Source organism: Benincasa hispida, chromosome 5 (genome assembly GCF_009727055.1).
Source record: "Benincasa hispida cultivar B227 chromosome 5, ASM972705v1, whole genome shotgun sequence".
In the NCBI taxonomy this organism is placed as follows: Eukaryota; Viridiplantae; Streptophyta; class Magnoliopsida; order Cucurbitales; family Cucurbitaceae; genus Benincasa; species Benincasa hispida.
In genome coordinates this window covers 56,347,649-56,370,344 of record NC_052353.1, presented here as the reverse complement: position 1 = coordinate 56,370,344, position 22,696 = coordinate 56,347,649, and the positions used below count along the sequence as shown (strand labels likewise).

The 22,696-nt window shown below is 33.5% G+C and overlaps 6 protein-coding genes and 1 long non-coding RNA gene across 7 annotated transcripts; 1 reads left to right on the top strand and 6 right to left on the bottom strand.

Moving 5' to 3' along the window:
- Positions 1-224: 224 nt before the first annotated feature.
- Positions 225-4,864, top strand: LOC120077451. The gene is made up of 2 exons (XR_005481751.1): positions 225-1,083; positions 4,324-4,864. It is a non-coding gene; the product is annotated as an uncharacterized LOC120077451 (long non-coding RNA).
- Positions 4,865-6,213: 1,349 nt separating this feature from the next.
- LOC120077450 (auxin-induced protein 15A-like) lies at positions 6,214-6,765 on the bottom strand. The gene has a single exon (XM_039031329.1). It carries the CDS (start codon positions 6,683-6,685, stop codon positions 6,395-6,397), a length of 291 nt encoding a protein of 96 aa, XP_038887257.1. The 5' UTR covers positions 6,686-6,765; the 3' UTR covers positions 6,214-6,394.
- A 2,544-nt stretch (positions 6,766-9,309) lies between these two features.
- LOC120077447 (auxin-induced protein 15A-like) lies at positions 9,310-9,798 on the bottom strand. Its single transcript, XM_039031326.1, has one exon. It carries the CDS (start codon positions 9,710-9,712, stop codon positions 9,410-9,412), a length of 303 nt encoding a protein of 100 aa, XP_038887254.1. The 5' UTR covers positions 9,713-9,798; the 3' UTR covers positions 9,310-9,409.
- A 2,295-nt stretch (positions 9,799-12,093) lies between these two features.
- On the bottom strand, positions 12,094-13,043 carry LOC120077445 (indole-3-acetic acid-induced protein ARG7-like). Its single transcript, XM_039031324.1, has one exon. It carries the CDS (start codon positions 13,037-13,039, stop codon positions 12,521-12,523), a length of 519 nt encoding a protein of 172 aa, XP_038887252.1. The 5' UTR covers positions 13,040-13,043; the 3' UTR covers positions 12,094-12,520.
- Positions 13,044-13,873: 830 nt separating this feature from the next.
- On the bottom strand, positions 13,874-14,346 carry LOC120077449 (auxin-induced protein X10A-like). The gene has a single exon (XM_039031328.1). It carries the CDS (start codon positions 14,292-14,294, stop codon positions 13,992-13,994), a length of 303 nt encoding a protein of 100 aa, XP_038887256.1. The 5' UTR covers positions 14,295-14,346; the 3' UTR covers positions 13,874-13,991.
- A 3,895-nt stretch (positions 14,347-18,241) lies between these two features.
- Positions 18,242-19,021, bottom strand: LOC120077448 (auxin-induced protein X10A-like). Its single transcript, XM_039031327.1, has one exon. The coding sequence runs from the start codon at positions 18,745-18,747 to the stop codon at positions 18,445-18,447; it is 303 nt and encodes a 100-aa protein (XP_038887255.1). The 5' UTR covers positions 18,748-19,021; the 3' UTR covers positions 18,242-18,444.
- Positions 19,022-21,582: 2,561 nt separating this feature from the next.
- LOC120077877 (auxin-induced protein X10A-like) lies at positions 21,583-22,220 on the bottom strand. The gene has a single exon (XM_039031972.1). It carries the CDS (start codon positions 22,164-22,166, stop codon positions 21,747-21,749), a length of 420 nt encoding a protein of 139 aa, XP_038887900.1. The 5' UTR covers positions 22,167-22,220; the 3' UTR covers positions 21,583-21,746.
- Positions 22,221-22,696: the final 476 nt, after the last annotated feature.

Here is a 22,696-nt window from a genome sequence, read left to right as displayed (position 1 = left end):
AGAACACTTCTTCATTGCAAGGGATCGTCAAGCCCCCCATTGGATGATCGAATCCGAACTCTTCTTCAGCTTTACTCAACAAATCTTGAAACGATGGATGCTTCAAGTAAGAAATCGGAATCACATGTCGTCTCTTTTGGGTCTCTCCAACGTAGACAGCGAAAAACCCCTTTGGAACAGTCGATGGTGATTTCCTTGGGCTGTTTATCAAACGGAATCCCATGATATGTATCTTGAGAATTTTGATTTTGTGGGTTGTTTTGATTTTTGGCTTTGGAGGGTGATTTTGAGCTTTGAATGAAGACCTGGGTTGGTTTGTTTTTGTGATTCAGAGGAGAGAATTAGTGTGTGTGTATATATAGGTGAGAATTGCAATGATCTTTTTTTCTTGAAGTCTTTTGAGTGGTGAAGAGGCAAATGGAGTTGGGAAATGGATTATGAAGAGCACATGGAATTGTCTTCCAACTTGCAGCTAAGATTTGAGACTGCAAACATCAGTGTCCATTAGGTGACAAACATTGGTGTCCTACATACATCAAAAAATAGCGAGTAGAGAGCTGCCTAAAGATTGGAAATGGACAGTTTGATACCTGGCCTTTGGATTAAGGACATGGTTGGGACACCGGTATTCGGTATATTCAAAGACGGGGGCGGTCTGTGGAGAGTTTGGTATGGATGTAGACCTCAAGGATAGAAGGAAACAGAGGCAAAGATAAAACTCAGGCAAAATGTGGTGTCTAATTTGACAAGAGAGCAGGAGAAGGGAGTGGATTTGGCTCATTCAGCAATTAATAGGGGAGGATAATCCATGGAAACAAGAAGAGGGGAAATGGAGAAAAAAACAGGATGAAATTGGGATAAGTTCCCTCATTTCGCATCGCATTGTTTTTGATGGACTGAATCGAATGATCTCATTACAAGACAATGAAATATAAGCCACTACTTTCTGATGGTTCAACTTGACTGTGTCTAGATTGCAAGGATTTTTCTAACTTCCATGTTAAGACACTCAAAAAGATGGCTTTGCTGATGTCAGAACCTCATGAGAATTGTGGAAAGATTTACCTGAAAAAAGGGAAAGAGGTAACTTTGCTTTTCTTTTAGACTTTAATGGATGCATATGTAATCAGTGTTCCTGTTCATATGAATGAGGGCATTTGTTTCTCCTTCCATTTAGTATTTGTGCTGCTAATGTAAAACAATTTAGTTGTATAGCCAGAGAAAAGTTCCCCACAACCTTCTGATTATGTTGTTAATGAATATCTTCAAGCTATTAGTTTCCTGGTCATGAACGAAAGGCTCTATTAAGCTTGAATTAGGAACAATTGAACTAGTTTTTGATGCTTGTGTATAATTACATTTTAGAAGGAAAAGGCTTTGGTCATATATTCAAATTAGAAGTTTTTGTTAATGTAGGATTGAATGAAAAAAATCACTTACATTTCTTACTTTCATTCAACAATATTGTACCATACAATTATACAAATAGCCAGCTGTATACAATAATAAATGAAAGTATACAATAATAAATGAAAGATAGAGGGGGTGGGGATGTGCAAGGAAAAAAGCAAAAAGAAAAAAAGTAATACCACTATACAATTTTCAAAAGGAAAGAAATGTAGGCAAAAGGAAATGGGACTTAAGAATGGGCTTTTACTAATTGGATTTTACAGTCACATATTCAAATTAGATGAACTTGTTAATATAGGATTGCAGAGTCATATATATATATATATATATGCCTATTATGTATGAACAAAAGCTTTTGGTCTGCTCCAATTAGGTCATAGAAGGATGGGAAAAAAAAGGTACGCCATAGAAGCTTTGCCTGCATGTAAAATGGAGAATGTGCTGATCTCTCTATGATACTCCTTAAACCTTTTTTTAAAAGCTCTTAAAACAGCATTTAACCATATGGCAACATCATCTTTACATTGTATCACGAAGAGAACAAAATAATAAAAAATTAAGAGAAAAGGAAGAAAGTGTCCTTTTGTTAGCACTGACAGTTGTTCTTGACTTTCGATCTCATCAATGAATATTTTACAAATAAATGAATGTTTAACACTGAACTTGAATGTTTAATCCAAAAAAAAAGGAAAAAAAAAAAGAAAGTTTTACAAGTAAGGGTGAACTCATATATTTTGTCTTTTAACACTGAACTGAAGTTGGTAGGTTCAATGCTTTAGACGGTTCATATATCTCTAGTAGAACAATTGATTGCCTTTCACTTTCAGTTATCAGTGTTCTATTTTTATGGATTGGGTGGAAGATAGGACACATCAAACTGCAAACTTTTGTGGGAATTGTATAGAACTTGAATTCTATTGCAGGCCAGAGAAAAGTACTTTGTATAGGAGCTTTTGAATAATGTATTCAATATGAGTAGCCAATTTCCTTGTAGCATATCTGCACCTCTGGATCTTCCCCTCCGATCTGCCGGCTGCTTCTGAGGCTTCAATCTCATCTTCTTTATGGAATGTTAAAATTCTGAAAAAAAGTTAGTGTTAAGGTGTTTGCGTGACAGGTTTTCCGGGGGAGAGTCGATGCTTTGGACCGTGTCCAATATTCCTTTGTTTTGCTCCTGCAATGGTGCACTATTTGTAGGAGGCATCAGGAGGGTCTAAATCATTTGTTGTGCGAGTACCAGTTCAGAACTACCTTTGGGATTGTTGGTGGGGAGATCTTTTGGCGTTAGTAGGGCTCATAATAGAGATGGGCAGTCCTTGTTGGAGGAGGTGCTTCCGCATCCTCCCCTTAGGAAAAAGGGCAAAGTGTTGGGGCATGTGAACTTCTTTTATATTTTGTGAGGCATTGACTTGAGAGGAACAGCAGGATCTCTAGGGATACTGAGAAAATCTAAGTAGGAGGTTCCAGAGATTGTAAAGTTCAATGCTTCTGTTTAGGCGTCGGTCACAAGACTGTTTTATAATCATGACATTGGTCTTGTTCTTTTGAATTAGAGTCCTTTTCGTAATTAGTGTTGGACTCCTGTTTTTTTGGGGTTTTTTTTTTCGTTTGCCCTTGTATTCTTTCATTTTATTTCTATAAAAGTTCAAAGGGATTCGATACTTGTTGGACATGTATCAAACACTTATTAGTGCAATAGATGGGTCAGACACTAGTTGTATAAAGTTAAAGTAGGTTCAGTATTTGCTAGACATGCTTCAAAAATACCCCAAACTAATTTCTTAAACATATAAATGTATGAGTTCATTGACATCGAATTTTCTTCTTACATACAGATGATATATATTTTAAAAAATGTATATTTTAATCAACATGTCTTTGTTGTGTCTATGTCCTATATTTTAAAAATATGCCATGTCATTGTATCCATGCCGTGTCGCATCCTTATCCGTGCTTCTTAGCTGTACAATCTCAACTACTTTCATAATCACAATAATTAGTCTCTTAAATAGAAGTTCTATGATTCTAACTAATTACTTTCTTTCTGGACATTGATAATTATACTCATTAGTCTCTTAAATTGAAATTTAACAAATCTAATCTAATTAATTTTCCTAGTCAAGGTGACCTTAAACCAACGAAGTGTCGATTAGGATTTTGTCTTCTTTAACCTTGTTATGATCTTGACTAAACTGTTTGAAATGCATTGTTGGATAGCTTCTGAATGATTGATTTTGAAATTGGTAAGTAGGCTTCCATTTGGAATAAAAGCAAGCAGATTCATAATCATTGAAATAAACTTGAAACTCTGGCTGAAAAAAAAAAAAAAAATCAGGGTCTAATACTATTTTGTTACATATAAGTGCTTGTTTTAGAAGTTGCAGACATCATGGTCTTCATCAAATCCTTAAAGATGGATGGAGGAAAACTGAAGACTTTTAGGGACCACTTAATCAAAATTTTGATAAGTTCTAATAAAAAGGAAAAGAAAAGAGCAATACTGCATCAAGCTCCAAAGCAATATTTGGTCCATTGATGCTTCTTACACAAGTTGTTTGCTTTTTCCTGGCAAAGAAAAACCAAGAGTCCTCTTTGCCTTTCATGAACTACATAATTAATATATAGAGAAAATGTTGGGGAGAAGAGGAAGAAAGAAAGGTATTCCAACTAATAGTATTATAATCATTCAACTAGTTTCATGATCCAGTCTTGACAATGAAAAGATTTATGTAGTATGGGAACATATTAAATTTAAAGAATTAGATTCTCCCATTTAAAAAATGTTTACCATCTACATTCCGTACTTTTATAATCCTATTTCTATAGTATGTTTTTTATTTATAGATATCAATCTCTCTGGTTCATGAGTTATTTAAACCTTGAATGAGACTGAGAAAAGTTTCTTCACTGCAGGAAATTATGATGCCACCCATTGAATGATCATATCCGAACTCTTTTTTTGTTTGACTCTACAAATCTTGAAATGAAGACTGATTTAAGTAAGATAGTGAGATGACAAAACGCATCTTTTGTCCTTGCCAGTATAATCTGTGAAGCAGCCTTTTGGAACAGCTACCGGTTTTGGAGATGCCCCATTTCCTGTTAATGTAGATCGTTGAAGACTTTGCTTAGCATGAACAATACTAGGCAAATGGACACCCATCGCGATATGGTATTTCTCAAGAACTATGAGATTCTAAAAGGTTGATAAAAGTTGGAAATTTTTTTTGATAATTGAACTATGCACAAAGGAAGCTTCGTGGATCATATATTTTTGGTTGCTCTCTCATGGTGTAAATATTATACTCCTTACAATACTTATTCTATTTTATCTTTGTGCCCATTGGAAGACCTTTTTGTAACTTCCTTGGCTTGGGGTCCTTGGCGTTCCTCCCCCCCCTCTTTTTGTAATTTTGTTTCATCAATGAAATTGTCTTTTTTTCTTTCTTTAAAAGAAACCATTTAGTTATTTATTTCAAGTAGCCAGAGGAAAGTCACCACAACCTTCACACAAGGTATTAGTTTCCTTATCATAAATGAGAGATTTGGTTTGTTTTTTAACTAAGGAGTGAACCTAATTTTTCAACTGGTTGAGGATCATGCTTTAACATTGGCTCAGCAAGCTTCCTTCCTGCATCAACTTTTCTATGCTTATATTATGGAGTCTAAAGCTCTTTGATTGATCAGCATGATGCGGAGATGGCTTCTCTCTTCTTTGTTTATGTTTCTTCCATGTCTTCTCTTGTTTTCCCTTTTGTTCCTTAGGGAGCTTCTAATGTTGAACCATTTCATTTTCATCTATCAACAGAAAGTTGTTTCTTGTTTTGAAGAAAAGACGTTCAAAGAAAAAGAAGAGGAAATGGAATCGTTTTGTTTGCACTAAAAACTATTGATTTTCAATCACATTCAATGAGTGTTAAGGATGAACTCAACTTATTTTATTCCTGAGGCACCCGTGTCTGCTCCGAGGCCCGGACCCGAGAGATAATAATGGTTTTGGTATTAAGTTCATCTTAAGGTTTGAACTTAGGAATTAAGTAGTCAAATAGATTTGGAACACTCTCTTCGTGAAACTTCCAAAAGTGGGGTATACATTTCAATTTTCTCTTTACCTTCAAGCTGATTAATAGAGATTAGTAGCTATTGTGATTAACTTTTTTTTTTTTGGAATAAATAATGTTCACAACCATTCCAGAATAAGAAACCCATTTTCGAATAAAGCTAGGGAAAGATAGGACAGTGCACTAGAATCATTTATGGATATCACATGGTTTTCCTTTCTCACTTAGTATCATTAATATGGTTCTCATTGGTAGGTGTACAATCTACACATTGCTGCTTGGTGGACAACTCTACATGGATTCCACATAAATCTGTTGTAGATTTATGAGTATTAACCTTACTTCAATCAAGTGCATATTCTAATATCAATCCAGCTTCTTGATTAGACATCCTCAAAACTTTGTTAATCACAGCAGTTAGTTTCATCATCTAATTAATGTTCCAATTTCATACTGACCTTCAACTAGATCTTGAGACTGTAACTTGGAAATCGTAATATTAATTAAATCCTTAAAGATGAACAGAAGAAAACTTAGAATGTCTTTCATCAACTTTTGATTAAAAATTCAAGTAAAAAGAAACGAGTCAGCTTAAAACGTTGCATCGGATTACAAGTACTACTTGATTTTGGGAGAAGAAAAACCAAGAGATCTCTTTACTGATCTTAAACTGTATAATCACTAAGCAGAAATTGTGGGAGAGGAGAAAGAAGAAGGAAGGAAATTTCAGCCAATAGTATAATTAAAATAGTTTTGTCATCTAATTCAATGATGAAAGAATTATGAACACTGTACAACAATTTCAATTCAAAGAATCAAGCTATTTCATTGGAAAAAATGTTGTAGTTTACATTCTGTGCTATTCTAATCCTTTTTCTGTACTACCTAGTTTTCTAAATCAATCCTTCTGGTTCATGAGTTGTTTAGCTTTGTGTGAGACTGAGAAAAATTTCTTCACTGCAAGGAATTGTGATGCCACCCATTGGATGATCATATCCAAATTCTTCTTCTGCTTGACTCAATAAATCTTGAAATGAAGGTTGGTTCAAGCAAGATAGCGGGATGACAAAACGCTTCTTTTGTACTTCACCAACATAAACTGTAAAGTAGCCCTTTGGAACATCTATAGCCTTTGGAGATGCTCCATTTCCTGTCGACGAAGATCGCCGAAAACTTTGCTTAGCATGAACAATACTAGGCAAGCGGAAACCCATGTTAGTATTTTTCCAAAAGAAGTATGAGACTTTGGAAGGAAGACAAAAGTTTGAGATTTCTTTAGATAATCGGAATGTGGAAGATGAGTTGATTGTGAGCTCAATTTCATGATCTTTATATAGATGGAAGATGGTGACATTGAAAAGGAAGGAAGATAAGATTCAATGCTGAAGTGATATTAGCTTATTACCTATCACATGGATGTGTCTTCCAAGCTATTATGATGATTTCATATTCATGTGATATATGGCCAGTTTGTATACTATGGGGAGAAACATCATGGCCTACCTTTGTCTCTAGATGAAAATCAACAAGTGAATTGAATAAATCTCTATAATTTTAGTAGCATCATGGACATATTAGAGGCACTCGAGCCTTCGTTGTCCTTTTAATGCGACCGTTCTATCTGCATTAAATAGCTATGCCTGTCATTTTGCTTTGATTAGAAAGATTCCAGCTAATAAACTTTGTTGGTTGTTGGTGTTTATAGAGAATTCATGAAATTCTTAAGCAAGGATATCGTGGTACAGGTGAAACTTAGAGGTACAGAGAATGTGAAATAGTACAGGATAGAAATAGAAGAGAGATTCAAGTGTTAGCATTTGTTTGAATGTAAGAAACAAGCATTCATAATAAGAGAATTGAATAAATGCCATAACTTTTCAACTATTCTACTCGAGTAGCTATGTTTTTCATTTGTATCACATCAAATTGCAGGACATTTGAAGTATTGATCATACAAGCTGAAGGATAATTTTTTATATGGAGGCTTTCCTTCAACCTGCTCAAGGCAAATAACCAATTTGCTTTCTATCACATCTGTATTGTCTTCTTGAGCCATCATATTCACATTTTGTTTCTCAATTTTGAGCAATAAGAGAATGAATGTGCTTCTGAGGAGGAGATTTGTAGGATAATTAGTATATTTTAGTTGACAATTTAGATTAATTAATGTTTAATTAGTTTTTTAGAATTAATTAGTTAATTGCCTTATTTTTGGGAAGCTTTTGAATATCGATTTTAATATAGAATTTGTGTTCTTGGAGAGTGCTCTCTCAACTTTAGGGATGGATTTCCCTTGTCTGGCCATGGAATTGGTCTATTACTTTTCTGCTGCATCTGCTTCCCTTTCGAGTTTTTCAGAAGTAGACACTTTCTCTGCAGGGAATTGTGAGGCCTCCCCTCAGATGATCATATCCAAATTCTTCATTTGGCTTTATCAAACAACTCTTGGAACAATGGCTTGATCGAGTAAGACTCTGGCACTTCATACTGCTTCTTTTGCTCCTCTTTGACATAGACCGGAATATACTATCTTGCAACATGATTGGACATGGAAAGAGATTCAGCAGCATTTGAAGTTACTCAATGAAAAATATGCTCGACATGCCTGACGAGGTAGACCGATAGTCATATTTACATCTCTTGATCTTTTAAGTCTGTATAAGAAAATTTAAGTTTCACACAGAAAGATTCTATAGGAGTATAGAATCATATAATATGAGTCTACAAAATCTGCTATTGTGGGTGTCACTTAAGATGAATAGCGGAAACTAATGTAGCCTAAGAGATAAAAGAGAAACTCACTCCAAGAATCAGATAAACGTCTTTATTCTAAATCAAAAGTTATGAATACAAGAAGACAATCGAGAATTGGAAAACAAACTAATCCTAATCCTAATTAATTAAGAAAACTATTTCTAATCCTAATTAACCAAGAAAACTAATCCTAATCTTAATTGATCAAGGAAACTAATCATGAACCTAATCAATCAAGGATTTAACTAAGATATCCTAATTTATCCTAATCCTATTGCATCAAAAACATATGGCAAGGACCGTCACATGGATGTGTATTCAAATTGATTAACATTGAACAGTGATTGTGAATATATTTTTGTTGGCAAACATTTTATCCATAGCCATTCCAAAATTAACATCCTAAAAAGGACCCCACTTTCAAATACAGCTAGGGAGAAATAGTTGCATTCTATATTAGTCATTTATGGATAGCACATGCTTCTGTTTTCTGACTTAGATGGTTCTCATATACTAGTAGGTGAACAATTTCAGCTACCATTAATTGTTAAACAACCATACATGGATCCCACTAAACTTATTGTAGATTTATAGGTGCTAACCTCATTTGAATCAAGTGCTTAATCTAAAATCAGTACAGCTTCTTGATAAGACATTCTCATTACCTTGATAATCTTTGTAACTTATCTCTTAAATAACGATTGAGTAAATATTCTGGAAGATCTTACATTAGACAAAATTTCATTGAAAACTCAGTTTAAAATTTAGACATTAGCTTCCCCTACAAATCTAAGCATATAGTAAATTTGTTAAGGCTGAAAATTTTTGGTCAATAAAATATTGTCCACAAAATGTTTGCTATCAGAGATACTTTGGGAATAATTAAATCATTTAAGATCAATAGGAGAAGCTTGAATGTCTCTGTTGACCTCTTTTCCAGTTTTGAACTAATAATCAGTAAACAAAGAACAAAAGTGAGGTTAAGAAGAGTAATGAAAAAAGAATTTTCCAATCATTAATATCATTCAAGTTGTTTCATCATCTAGTTTTAGTAATGAAAAGAATAACAAACACTATAGAATAGTTTCAATGAATCGAGTTTTCTCATTGTAAAAGTTTTTACACTATGTTTACATTTTGTGCTAATCTAATCCTTTTCTATGCTATCTATTAATCTCGCTACTTCATGAGTCGTTTAAACTCTGAGTGAGATTTAGGAAAATTTCTTCACTACAAGGAATTGTGATGCCACCCATTGGATGATTATATCCAAATTCTTCTTCTGCTTGACTCAACAAGTCTTGAAAAGAAGGCTGGTTCAAATAAGATAGCGGAATGACAAAACGCTTCTTTTGTTCCTCACCAACATAAACGGTAAAATAGCCTTTTGGAACATCGACAGCTTTTGGAGATGCTCCATTTCCTGTTGATGAAGATCGCTGAAGACTTTGCTTAGCAGTAACAATTCTAGGCAAGCGGAAACCCATGTTGTAATATGTTCCAAGATTTGAAATATGAGACCTTGAGAGGAATACCAAACTTTGAAATTTCTTTTTGAGAGTTGGAATATGGAAAAAACTCTTGTTGCTTGTGAATCTGTTTAACATGACCTTTATATATAGATGAATGGCTTAGGTTACTCGAAGATAGAAAACAAGAGGGGAAGATGAGATTTCAATGCTAGAGTGGCATAAGCTCATGATCTATCACATGATGTGTCTTCCAAGGGCATTATGAGAATTTAAAATTCATGTGATATATGGTTATTCTGTATACCTTGTGTAGAAACATCCTGGCCTACTTATGTCTTTAGATAACAACTGGAGAGGTGAGTTAAGCAAATCTATAAAATTTTAATAGGATTATGGACATATTAGAGGCACTCAAGACCCTGATGTCCTTCTGATGAAACATATCTTAATTGGTTTCAATAACAATGTCTATTACATTTTGCTCTAATGGGAAAGATTCCAGCTAAGAAACCCTTTGGTTGTTACGGTTAGCAGAATGCTCGAAAAAATCTCTAGCATGGACACTGTGGTACAAATAAAACTTACATACAAATAGTGCTGAATAGTAGAGTCGAAAAGTAGAAGAAAGACCTCATCCTTAGCATTTTATTGGATGTAACAGACCATCATCTTCCATTGAAATTAAATAGGAACTTTTGATCTACCTAACTTGAGAACATGTTCTTTCATTGAAACTAGCACATTCCCATGTCAAAATCCCAGGTGACTGCAGAGCAATGAGAACTATTGGGTTTGCTTGTTCAAATCAATAGCTACTTTGAGCAAATTGTTTTTTTTTTTTTTTTTACTTCGTCTTGGTGTAAATGCATTACTTTTTATAGATTATATAGTCTATTTACTCTTTTGTTAATTTCATACATCAATGAAATTTGTTTTTTATCTCAAAAAATATGATGTTGACTGTGAATATTTTCCTGAGATATGATGGTTGGTAGAAGAGGCGAAGCTAAATTTGGCATATAAAAAATATTCCTCCAATACTATATGATAAACAATTATCCTGTAATGCTTGTTCATTGAAATGCTTCCCCACTTCTGATGCCTAAGTCTTGCCTCCTTCTACTTGGATTTCTATTTCCTGTCTCTTATTGATAGTTACATTACTTGAATCAGTTACCGTAGCTGAAAAAAGGGTCCATATTTTTTTCTCTTTTCTTTTCCCCTCTCTCGCGAAAAGACATCAACTTTCAAGACTAGTTAATGTGTTCAATAATTTATCGGGAAACTACCAAGAAAAATATAATCAACCACTGGAGGATGACAAACTATTATATTAACAAATTAAAACCACTTAGAAGTTATTCCTGACTTGCTGTTTACATTTACGAATGATCAAGAATTTACACATTGTCACACTTACAATTCTTTAGGAGAGAGATCTTTTCTTTTTTAATTTTTGGTTATTATGAGATTGCAAACACTCTCTTGAACGTGCTTAACTGATAAACGTCTTTATTTCTTGTTAATATCCTTTACTATATGTTGTCAAATGGATTTATGAAATTTCTTGAAAGAAAAACTAAGCTTTTTTTCATTCTTATCGTTTTATGGATTCTCATTCATATATATTCAGTTTAAGACACTACTGAATGAGTTGTCCTTACGATTCAGAGTAGAAAGATTTGAAGTCATAATCATAAACTTAAGTTTATTGGCTTCTAAAATTATAACCTTTATCCTAGCTATAGTTCTGTTAGTGCATTGATTTCCAGAAATAAAAATATCAATAAAAACCTTAAGAACTAAGCATTTTATGGATTTTGATATCTGATGAGAATTGGAATTGTAAAATGGCTGCAAAACTGTTTTGTTGCTTTGAATATAAACAAAGTTTGTTGTAACTTGTTTTTATGGAAAAGAAAATAACTTTGGTTGTGGTGAAAGCTTGATGAGATCAAGTGAGTTGCTTAATATTTCTGTCATCTGTCATATACATATGTTATACACAGCCCAAGGTAGGTTTTGCACAACCTATCATTGAATTGTTAAAGAACAAATTCCATGTTTTTAGCAAGAAAGGTTCTGTTTCATTTGAGTTAACATGAACTGATCTCCATTACCAAATGTTCAAGTGTTACTTTTCAAACTTTTGCTTAATGCAGACTGACTCGGTAAAATGAAGAAGTTTCCTTCGGTCAATTATCATATTAAACTCATTGTTAACATTGGATGCTATACAATTTCATAGGCAGCATACCTATTCTGTAGATCAGCTTTCAGCCTAAGTAGCTTTAATGACACTATGTCTATATCTCTATAAGAAATGGAGAATTCATCAGTCTATATATTTCTTTATTGCTGAGCTTAAATCTAAAAAGTCACTGTTGAATATTTATTTTGATTAACAATAGAAAAGAAAAAGGGTAACAAAAATGAGGAGAAAGAAAATCTTTTTGTCAATAACAACAAGTTTCAACTTTCAGTTTCATTCAGATCAATGTTTACAAGATATTATGGATCAATTCTAATTTGTTCACATTGAAATGTATCTGATTTGATGCTTCGGATTGTTCAGATGCGCCATGTGATTATCTTTGTGCTCTCTCAAATATGACATCAGATTGCAGAGACTTGGATGGTTTCAAAAGCCCAAAGACAATTTTGAATTTGGAAGCTTTACTTCAACCTGTTCAATTCAAATGGCCAATGTTCTGTTCTGCATATCTGCATCTTCTTAAGTGATTTTTCATTTTGCTGGCCACAGTAGTCAATTAGATCTTGCAATTCCTCAATTTCGAGCAAGCAATGGGCTGTGCATCAATTTCAATTCTCTGCTAAACAGGAAGTGAGATCAGTAAACACTTTGTCTCTGCAGGGAATTGTGAGGCCTCCCATAGGATGATCATATCCAAATTCTTCCTCTGCCTTACTCAGTAACCTCTGGAATGATGGCTCATTCAAATAAGATATCGGTACTACATATCGCTTTTTTTGTTCCTCTCCAACATAAACTGGAATATACCCTCTCGGGATGTTGTTGCCTACCGAAGAAGATTCAACAGAATTTGGAGCTACTCGACGAAAGATCTGCTTGACGTGCATAACACGAGGTAGTCTGATAGCCATATCTTGCCTCTCCTGTTCCTGAATATTGTTTAAGAAGATATGAACTTCACAAATGAAGTCTTCCTTGCAAAGAATATGATTAGATATGGAAATAGAATCGCATAATATGTCTATATATATGTCATACCAATATATGATGAAGAGTATACAAAAAGTGGCTATGCTAATGTGGGTACCACTGCAGAATGAACAGTGGAAACATATAGCAAGAATCATCACATGGCTGAGCTTTTAAATTGATTAATAGAGAATTAGGCAGTGATTTTGACTGTACATTTGTTGGCATACATATTGTCCCCTACCACTCAACAATGAACATCCTAAAAAGGACTCCACTTTCAGATAAAGCTGGGAAAATATGGTGGTAATCTATTACAACCATTAATAAATAGCATATGATTCTGTTTTCTGACTTACCATCCATAAATGATTCTCATTGGTTGTATTTACTAGTAGGTGTATAATTTCAGCTGCTTTTGTTTAGTTAACAACCCTCCAAGGATCCCACATAAAGCTGTGATAGATCTATGAGTAATAATCTTAGTCCAGCTTTTTTATTAGATATTATCAGTAATAAGGTTCTTAAGCGGAAATTCAATAAACTTTAACTTGCAAATTCTTAATTTGGTTTCCATCTTTGTCAACCTTGCTGAGATCTTCTGAGATCTTGAGTAAACTATATTAAAGATCTATAGGATAGTTCTTGATGACTCAATTTAAAGTTCCCTAGTGAACTTCCACTTTAAATAAAATAAAAAGACACAGAAATATTAAAATGAAATTTTAAATTTTTGGCTGAAAAATCAGAGTTAAAAACTATGTTACAAGTGGTTGCATAGAAAACGAAGAGATGAGAATTTGAAATGCCTTTCTTCACCACTTGATTAATAATATGAATAAAGAAAAAGAGTGAGCGAAAATTACTATGTAGCATTCCTAGTTGTTGCTTCGAGTAGTATCATCTAGTTTATGTAAAACATTCAAGCCAGTGGTATCATTCAATTAGTTTAATCATCCAGTTTCAATCACGAAAAAAATATGAACAATATAGAACAATTTCAATTCAAAGAATCAAGTTCTTCCATTTAAAAAATGTATACAATCTACATTCTGTACTTTTCCAATCCTTTGTATATACCATCTATTTCTAGATACTAATCTCTCTGGTTCACGAGTCATTCAAACTCCGAGTGAGATCGAGGAAATAGTCTTCACTGCAAGGAATTGTAATGCCACCCATTGGATGATTATATCCAAATTCCTCTTCTGCTTGACTCAACAAATCTTGAAAAGATGGCTGGTTCAAGTAAGATAGTTGGATGAAAAAACGCTTCTTTTGTACCCCACCAACATAAACCGTAAAGTATCCCTTTGGAACATCAACAGCCTTTGGAGATGCTCCATTTCCTGTTGATGAAGATCGTTGAAGACTTTTCTTAGCAGTAATAATTCTAGGTAGACGGAAACCCATGTTACAAATATGCTTCAAAAAGAACTTGCAAATTCTTTTGAGAATGGAATGTTGAAAGACACTTGTTGGTTGTGAACTCAAATGACAAAATCTTTATATAGTGAGAGGCTTAGGTTAATCAAAGATAGAGATAAGGAAGGAAGATTAGATTCAATGCTAAAGAGACAGTAGCTTATGACCTATCACATGAGTGTGTCTTCCTAGCCACTATGAGAATTTCAAATACATGTGATATATGGTCATTCTATATACCTTATGTAGAAACATCATGGCCTACTTTTGTCTCCAAATAACAACTGGAAAATAAGTTTAAAAAAATCTCTAAAATTTTAATAGGATAATGGCCATATCATATGCACTCAAGCCCTTGTTGTCCTTCTGGTTAAACAAAATTCTAGTTGCATTTAATAGCTCTGTCTCTTACATTTTAATTCAATGGGGAAGACTCCAGCTAAGAAACTTTATTGGTTGTTAGTGTTAACTGTTAGCAGAGAACAAAAATATAAAACACTCTCCATTAAGTTACAAATTAACATTGGATCATTATCATTAAGAATGTATTAAAAGATTAAATATACCATAAGTTGTCAACTTAAGATTTCGAGTTTTCGAATTGGGTGATGCAGATCACCATCATACATTTTCGTGTAACTAATTAAATAATAATAAAAATCTGTATGTCACAAGGAAAATTTCAACGTCCAACTGTTTACACAAATCAATGTTCATACAAATTGTTCAATAATTTCTCATTGAACTACCAACCCCATTTTGAAGGTAAAAGAAACATATCCCATTTTGAGAAGAGTTTCTCTTTGGAGAGCATAATATGGGAGGAGTTATTGTAATAGGAAGAGGCTTTAGTCATCTACCCAAACTAGAAGTTCTTGTTCTTAAAGGATTTCACAGGGATATATGTTTGTTGTGTCTGAACAAAAGCTTTAGGCTTGCATTACTTCAATGAGGCACTACAAGTATGTATATTCATGTAAGATGGAGAATGTGCGTATATGTTTATGATACTCCTTAATCCTTTTTTTAATAATCTCAAGTAGCATTTTAAACATACGGCAGCAAGATATTTCTATGGGATCCCCAAAAGAGAAAAATAGTGTAAAACAAATTAAGAGAAAAAGAAGAATGAATAGAACCATTTTGTTAGCACTAAAAACTAACAACTTTCACTCTCATTCAATGAATGCTTTGGACAGTTCATAAGCTGTCTCTTATACACATCTAGATGTGTATAAGAGACAGGTATGAGATAAGACATTTAATTGCAAGCTTTTGTGCGAATTATATAGCATTTGAGTTCTATCTCAAGCCTGAGAATAACACTTGGCCTTGGGAGCAGCCTCAGGAGCCATTTGCCTTGAAGCTTTTCTGTGTGTATCATCCAAAGGTGGAAGAGATATTTTCAATATCACTCAATACCCATCAAGAAGGAAGAAAATGTGCTACGGAGTCGAATTCTCTCTGCTAAGCGAGAGGCTAGTTCGGTAAATACATCTTCTCTGAAGTGAATTGTGAGGCCTGATGGGAATACTTGCTTGGCCCAGTTGAGCAACATAGATATTGGTACTTCATATCGCTTCCTTTGCTTCTCTCCAACATAGACTGGAATATACCCTTTTGGAACATTGTTTGATAATGAAGAAGACTCTGCAGCATTTTGAGCACTCAGATGGAGAATGAAGAATCTGCATGACATGAGGTAATCTGATGGCTATATTTGTCTCTCTTGATCATGAATACTTGTACAAGAAGATTTAAACTTCAAAAAAATAAGATTTCCTTCTATGGATGATATATGTATATATAGATGACCAGTCAATTGTGAAGAGTCTACAAAATTTGGCTAAGCTAATATGGGTCATTGTAGTATGAACAGTAGAAATATATTGCTAGAATCATCACATGGGGTGTGTTCTCAAACTGATTAATAGCGACTGTATGTATTGGTATACAAATAGTAGGAAGTATATTAGAGTCATTTATGGATAGCACGTGGTTCTGTTTTTCTGACTTATCATCAATAACATGATTCTCATTTTAAAGTGTCCAATCTGAGCTACCAATACTTGGTGAACAACCCTACATGAATCCCACTTAAAAACTATGGTATTTATGAGTATTAGCCTCACCTGGATCAAGTGCATAATGTAAAATTAGTCCAGCTTCTTGTTATGATCTACTGAGTACTTTGTTTACCATAGTACAACAAATCTCACCTAATCAATTTCCTATTTCATGGTGACCTTAAACTAACTAGTTCTTAATTAAGTTTGCTTCCTTTTCAATCTTGCTGAAATTTTAAGCATACCTTTTGAAAGATCTTGCAGTATGGGAAGCATTTGTTGGTAGTTCTCTTTGAAATTCCAAAGTGAGTTTCCTTTCCAAATCAAATTATACAGGAAATTTGTTGATATGAAACTTCTGGCTGAACATTGTTAAAAGATTATTTTGTTTCAAGTAATACTTTAAAATTTATAACATTAATCAAATGATTTTAAGTTAATAGAAGAAACTTAAATGTCTTTCATGACCTTTTGATTTTCAGTTCTAATGAAAAGAAAAAAAAAAGAGTGAGAAAAAAAAAACAAGTAGGATTCCAAGAAGCTATTTTTACTGCATCAAATTTTCAGAGTAATGCTTAGAAAACTTTCTCCACCTTATATAATTAGAAAATGAAAACCATGGTGCATCAGTGCCTTCTCAGAAGAAGGTATTTGCATTTTTTCTTGTAAAAAAAGAATCAAGAAATCACTTTTACATACAAGAAATGTAAAGGGTAAGAGGAAATGAAGAATGAGTTTTCATTCATAAATATCATCTAGTTTCAATAAACAAAAGAATTGTGATTTGTGAACAATGTACAACAATTTCAACAAATCAAGTTCCCTCATTTAACAAAGTTTATATTGTTTCTACATTCTAATTCATTTTCTATCTATTTCTAGATGTTAATCTCTAGTTCATGAGTCATTCAAACTCCGACTGAGATCGAGGAACTCGTCTTCACGGCAAGGAATTGTGATACAACCCACTGAATGATTATATCCAAATTCTTCTTCTACTTGACTCAACAAATCTTCAAAAGAAGACTGGTTCTAGTAAGATAGTGCAATGACAAAACGCTTTTTTTGTTCCTCATCAACATAAACTGTAAAATAGCCCTTAGGAACATCGACAGCGTTCGGAGATGCCCCATTTCCCATTGATAAAGATTACTGAAGACTTTGCCTCGCATGAAGAATTTTAGGCAAGTGGAAACCCATATTGCAATATGTTCGAAGATTGAAATATGATATCTTAGAAAGAACCCCAGTTTCAGATAAAGCTGGAAAAATATGGTGGCAGTATATTACTACCATTAATGAATACATGATTCTGTTTTCTGACTTCTCATCCATAACCATGGTTCTCATTGAAAGTGTTTACTGGTAGGGGTATAATTTCAGCTGCTTCTGTTTAGTTAATAACCCTCAAGGTTCCCAATAAAGTTGTGGTAGATCTAGGAGTAATAATCTAAATCCAGCTTTTTTATTAGATATTATCAGTAATAAGGCTCTTAAGTGGAAACTCAATGAACATAAACTAGCTTTCCATCTTTTTCAACCTTACTGAGATCTTTTGAGGTCTTGAGTATACTATATTAAAGATCTTGTGGTATAGGATAGTTCTTAATGATTCAATATAAAGTTCCCTAATGAGTTTCCACATTTAATAAAATAAAACAGATACATAAATATTAAGATGAATTTTAAATTTTTGGCTGAAAAATCGGAGTTAAACACTATGTTACGAGTGGTTGCATAGAAAATGAAGAGATGAGAACTCAAAATGCCTTTCTTCACCACTTGATTAATAATTTGAATAAAGAAAAAGAGTGAGCGATAATTACTATGTAGGATTACTAGTTGTTGCTTCAAGTAGTATCATCTAGCTTATGTAAAACTATCAAGCCAGTGGTATCATTCATGTCGTTTCATCATCTAGTTTCTATCACGAAAAGAACTATGAAATTTGTAGAACAATTTAAATTCAAAGAATCAAGTTCTTCCATTTCAAAAAATGTTTACAGTCTACATTATGTATTTTTCTAATTCTTTATATACACTATCTATTTCTAGATACTAATCTCTCTGCTTCATGAGTCATTCAAACTCCGAGTGAGATCGAGGAAATAGTCTTCATTGCAAGGAATTGTGATGCCACCCATTGGATGATTATATCCAAATTCTTCTTCTGCTTGACACAACAAATCTTGAAAAGATGGTTGATTCAAGTAAGCTAATGGGATGACAAAACGCTTCTTTTGTACCCCACCAACATAAACCGCAAAGTATCCCTTCGGAACATCAACAGCCTTTGGAGATGCTCCATTTCCTGTTGACGAAGATCGCTGAAGACTTTGTTTAGCAGTAACAATTCTAGGTAGATGGAAACCCATGTTACAAATATTCTCCAGAAACAACTTGAAAAATTTATTTTGAGAGTTGGAATGTGGAAAGACTCTTGTTGGTTGTGAACTCAAATGACAAAACCTTTATATAGATGAGAGGCTTAGGTTAATCAAAGATAGAGAGGAGGAAGGTAGATGATATTCAATGCTAAAGAGACAGTAGCTTATGACCTATCACATGAATGTGTCTTCGTAGCCACTATGAGAATTTTAAATACATGTGATATATGGTCATTCTATATACCTTATGCAGAAACATCATGGCCTACTTTTGTCTCCAAATAACAACTGGAAAGTAAATTAAAAGAATCTCTAAAATTTTAATAGGATAATGGACATATCATAGGAACTCAAGCCCAAGCCCTAGTTGTCCTTCTGGTGAAACAAAACTCTAGTTGCATTTAATAATTCTGTCTGTTACATTTTACTTCAATGGGGAAGACTCCAGCTAAGAAACTTTGTTGGTTGTTAGTGTTAACTGTTAGTAGAGAACAAAAATATAAAACACTCTCCAATAGGTTACAAATTAACATTGGATCATTATCATTAAGAATGTACTAAAAGATTAAATATACCATAAGCTGTCAGCTTAAGATTTTGAGTTTTCGTGTTGGGTGATACAGATCACCATCATACATTTTCGTGTAACCAATTAAATAAATATAAAAAGTTGTATGTCACAAGAAAATTTTCGATGTCCAACTGTTTACACAAATCAATGTTCATGCGAATTGTTCAATAATTTCTCATTGAACTACCAACCCCATTTTGAAGTAAAAGAAACATATCCCATTTTGAGAAGAGTTTCTCTTAGGAGAGCCCAATATGGGAGGAGTTATTGTAATAGGAAGAGGCTTTAGTCATCTACCCAAACTAGAAGTTCTTGTTCTTGAAGGATTTCACAGGGATATATGTTTATTGTGTCTGAACAAAAGCTTTTGGCTTGCATTACTTCAATGAGGCACTACAAGTATGTATATTCATGTAAAATGGAGAATGTGCTTATATGTTTATGATACTCAATCCTTTTTTGAATAATCTCAAGCAGCATTTTAAACAAACGACAGCAAGATATTTCTATGGGATCCCCAAAAGAGAAAAAATAGTGTAAAACAAATTAAGAGAAAAAGAAGAATGAATAGAACCATTTTGTTAGCACTAAAAACTAACAACTTTCACTCTCATTCAATGAAGCTTTGGACAGTTCATAAGTAAGGGTATCAACAACTGTTGTGCCTTTCAATATTGAATGTTGTTCTTCTTTCATGCATTGAATCAGTATGAGATAAGACATTTAATTGCAAGCTTTTATGCGAATTATATAGCTTTGAGTTCTATCTCAGCCTGAGAATAACACTTGGCCTTGGGAGCAGCCTCAGGAGCCATTTGCCTTGAAGCTTTTCTGTGTGTATCATCCAAAGGTGGAAGAGAAATTTTCAATATCACTCAATACCAATCAAAAAAGGAAGGAAAATGTGCTATGGAGTCGAATTCTCTCTGCTAAGTGAGAGGCTAGTTCGGTAAATACATCTTCTCTGCAGTGAATTGTGAGGCCTGATGGGAAATACTTGCTTGGTCCAGTTGAGCAACATAGACTGGAATATACCCTTTTGGAACATTGTTTGATAATGAAGAAGACTCTGCAGCATTGATTGAGGCACCTCAGATGGAGAATGAAGAATCTGCATGACATGAGGTAATCTGATGGCTATATTTGTCTCTCTTGATCATGAATACTTGTACAAGAAGACTTAAACTTCAAAAAAATAAGATTTCCTTCTATGGATGATATATGTATATATAAATGACCAGTCAATTGTGAAGAGTCTACAAAATTTGGCTAAGCTAATATGGGCCATTGTAGTATGAACAGTAGAAACATATTGCTAGAATCATCACATGGGGTGTGTTCTGACACTGATTAATAGCAACTTGGTAGCGATTGTGATTGTATGTGTTGGTATACAAATAGTAGGAAGTATATTAGATTCATTTATGGATAGCACATGGTTCTGTTTTCTGACTTATCATCAATAACATGATTCTCATTTGAAAGTGTCCAATCCTAGCTACCAATACTTGGTGAACAACCCTACATGGATCCCACTTAAAAACTGTGGTAGATTTATTTGTATTAGCCTCACCCGAATCAAGTGCATAATCTAATATTAGTCCAGCTCCTTGCTATGGTCTACTGAGTACTTTGTTTACCATAGTACAATAAATCTCACCTAATCAATTTCCTAATTCATAGTGACCTTAAACTAACTAGTTCTTAATTAGGTTTTCTTCCTTTTCAATGTTCCTGAACTCTGAGCATAACTTCTGAAAGATCTTGCATTATGCTAAGCATTTATTGGTAGTTCTGTTTGAAATTCCAAAGTGAGCTTCCACTCCAAATCAAACCATACAGTAAATTACTAAATTTTTTTATTTGAAGCTTCTGGCTGAACACAATTAGAATCTTATTAAAAGATTATTTTTTTCTAGTGTTTTAATGAAAACATACTTTTAAAATTGTAACATTAATCAAATAATTTAAGTTAATTGAAGAAAAATTTAAATGTCTTTCTTGACCTTTTGACTTTCAGTTCTAATGAAAAGGAAAAAAAAAAAAACATAAAGTAGGATTCCAAGAATCTATTTTTAATGCATCAAGTTTTCAGAGCAATACTTAGAAAACTTTCTCCACCATTTATAATTAGAAAATGAAAATCATGGTGCATCAGTGCCTTCTCAGAAGAAGGTATTTGTTTTTTTTCTGGTAAAAAAAGAATCAAGAAATCACTTTTACATACAAGAAATGTAAAGGGTAAGAGGATATGAAGAATGAGTTTTCATTCATGAATATCATCTAGTTTCAATAAACAAAAGAATTGTGATTCGTGAACAATATACAACAATTTCAACAAATCAAGTTCCCTCATTTTATATTGTTTCTACATTCTAATTCATTTTCCATCTATTTCTAGATGTTAATCTCTACTTCATGAATCATTCAAACTCCGAGTGAGATCGAGGAACTCATCTTCACGGCAAGGAATTGTGATGCCACCCATTGGATGATTATATCCAAATTCTTCTTCTGCTTGACTCAACAAATCTTGAAAAGAAGGTTGGTTCAAGTAAGATAGTGGAATGACAAAACGCTTCTTTTGTTCCTCACCAACATAAACTGTAAAATAGCCTTTTGGAACATCAACAGCTTTTGGAGATGCTCCATTTCCTGTTGATGAAGACCGTTGAAGACTTTGCTTAGCAGTAACAATTCTAGGCAAACGAAAACCCATGTTGCAAAATGTTCGAAGATTGAAATATGAGACCCTGGAAGGAATACCAAAGTTTGAAATTTCTTTTGAGAGTTGGAATATGGAAAGACTCTTGTTGCTTGTGAATCCGTATAACATGACCTTTATATAGGGGAAAGGCTCAGGTTACTCAAAGGTCTAGTCAAGGCATGAAGATGAGATTCAATGCTAGAGAGGCATTAGTTCATGACCCACCACATGTATGTGTCTTCCAAGCCTTTATGAGTATTTCAAATTTCATGTGATATATGGTCACTTTGTATACCTTGTGTTGAAACATCATGACCTACTTTTGTTTTTAGATAACAACTAAAGATGTAAGTTCGAATAAACCTCTAAAATTTTAATAGTATCATAGAAACTTGAGGGCATTCATTCAATCCCTTCTTGTTCTTCTGGTGAAATAAAGTTTAATTGCATTAATTAGCTATCTAACTAAGAAACTTTGTTGGTTGTTAGTGTTAACAAAGTACTCATAAAATCTTTAGAACAAATACTACGGTTCTGCTGAAACTTTATTTTCTTTCATTGGATGAGAAATAGAGCAAGGAGTACCAGTTTTGTTTGTTCTTACATGAGGTTCATTGTGAGTATTGCATATATTAAATCACCAATTGACCCGAATTAAT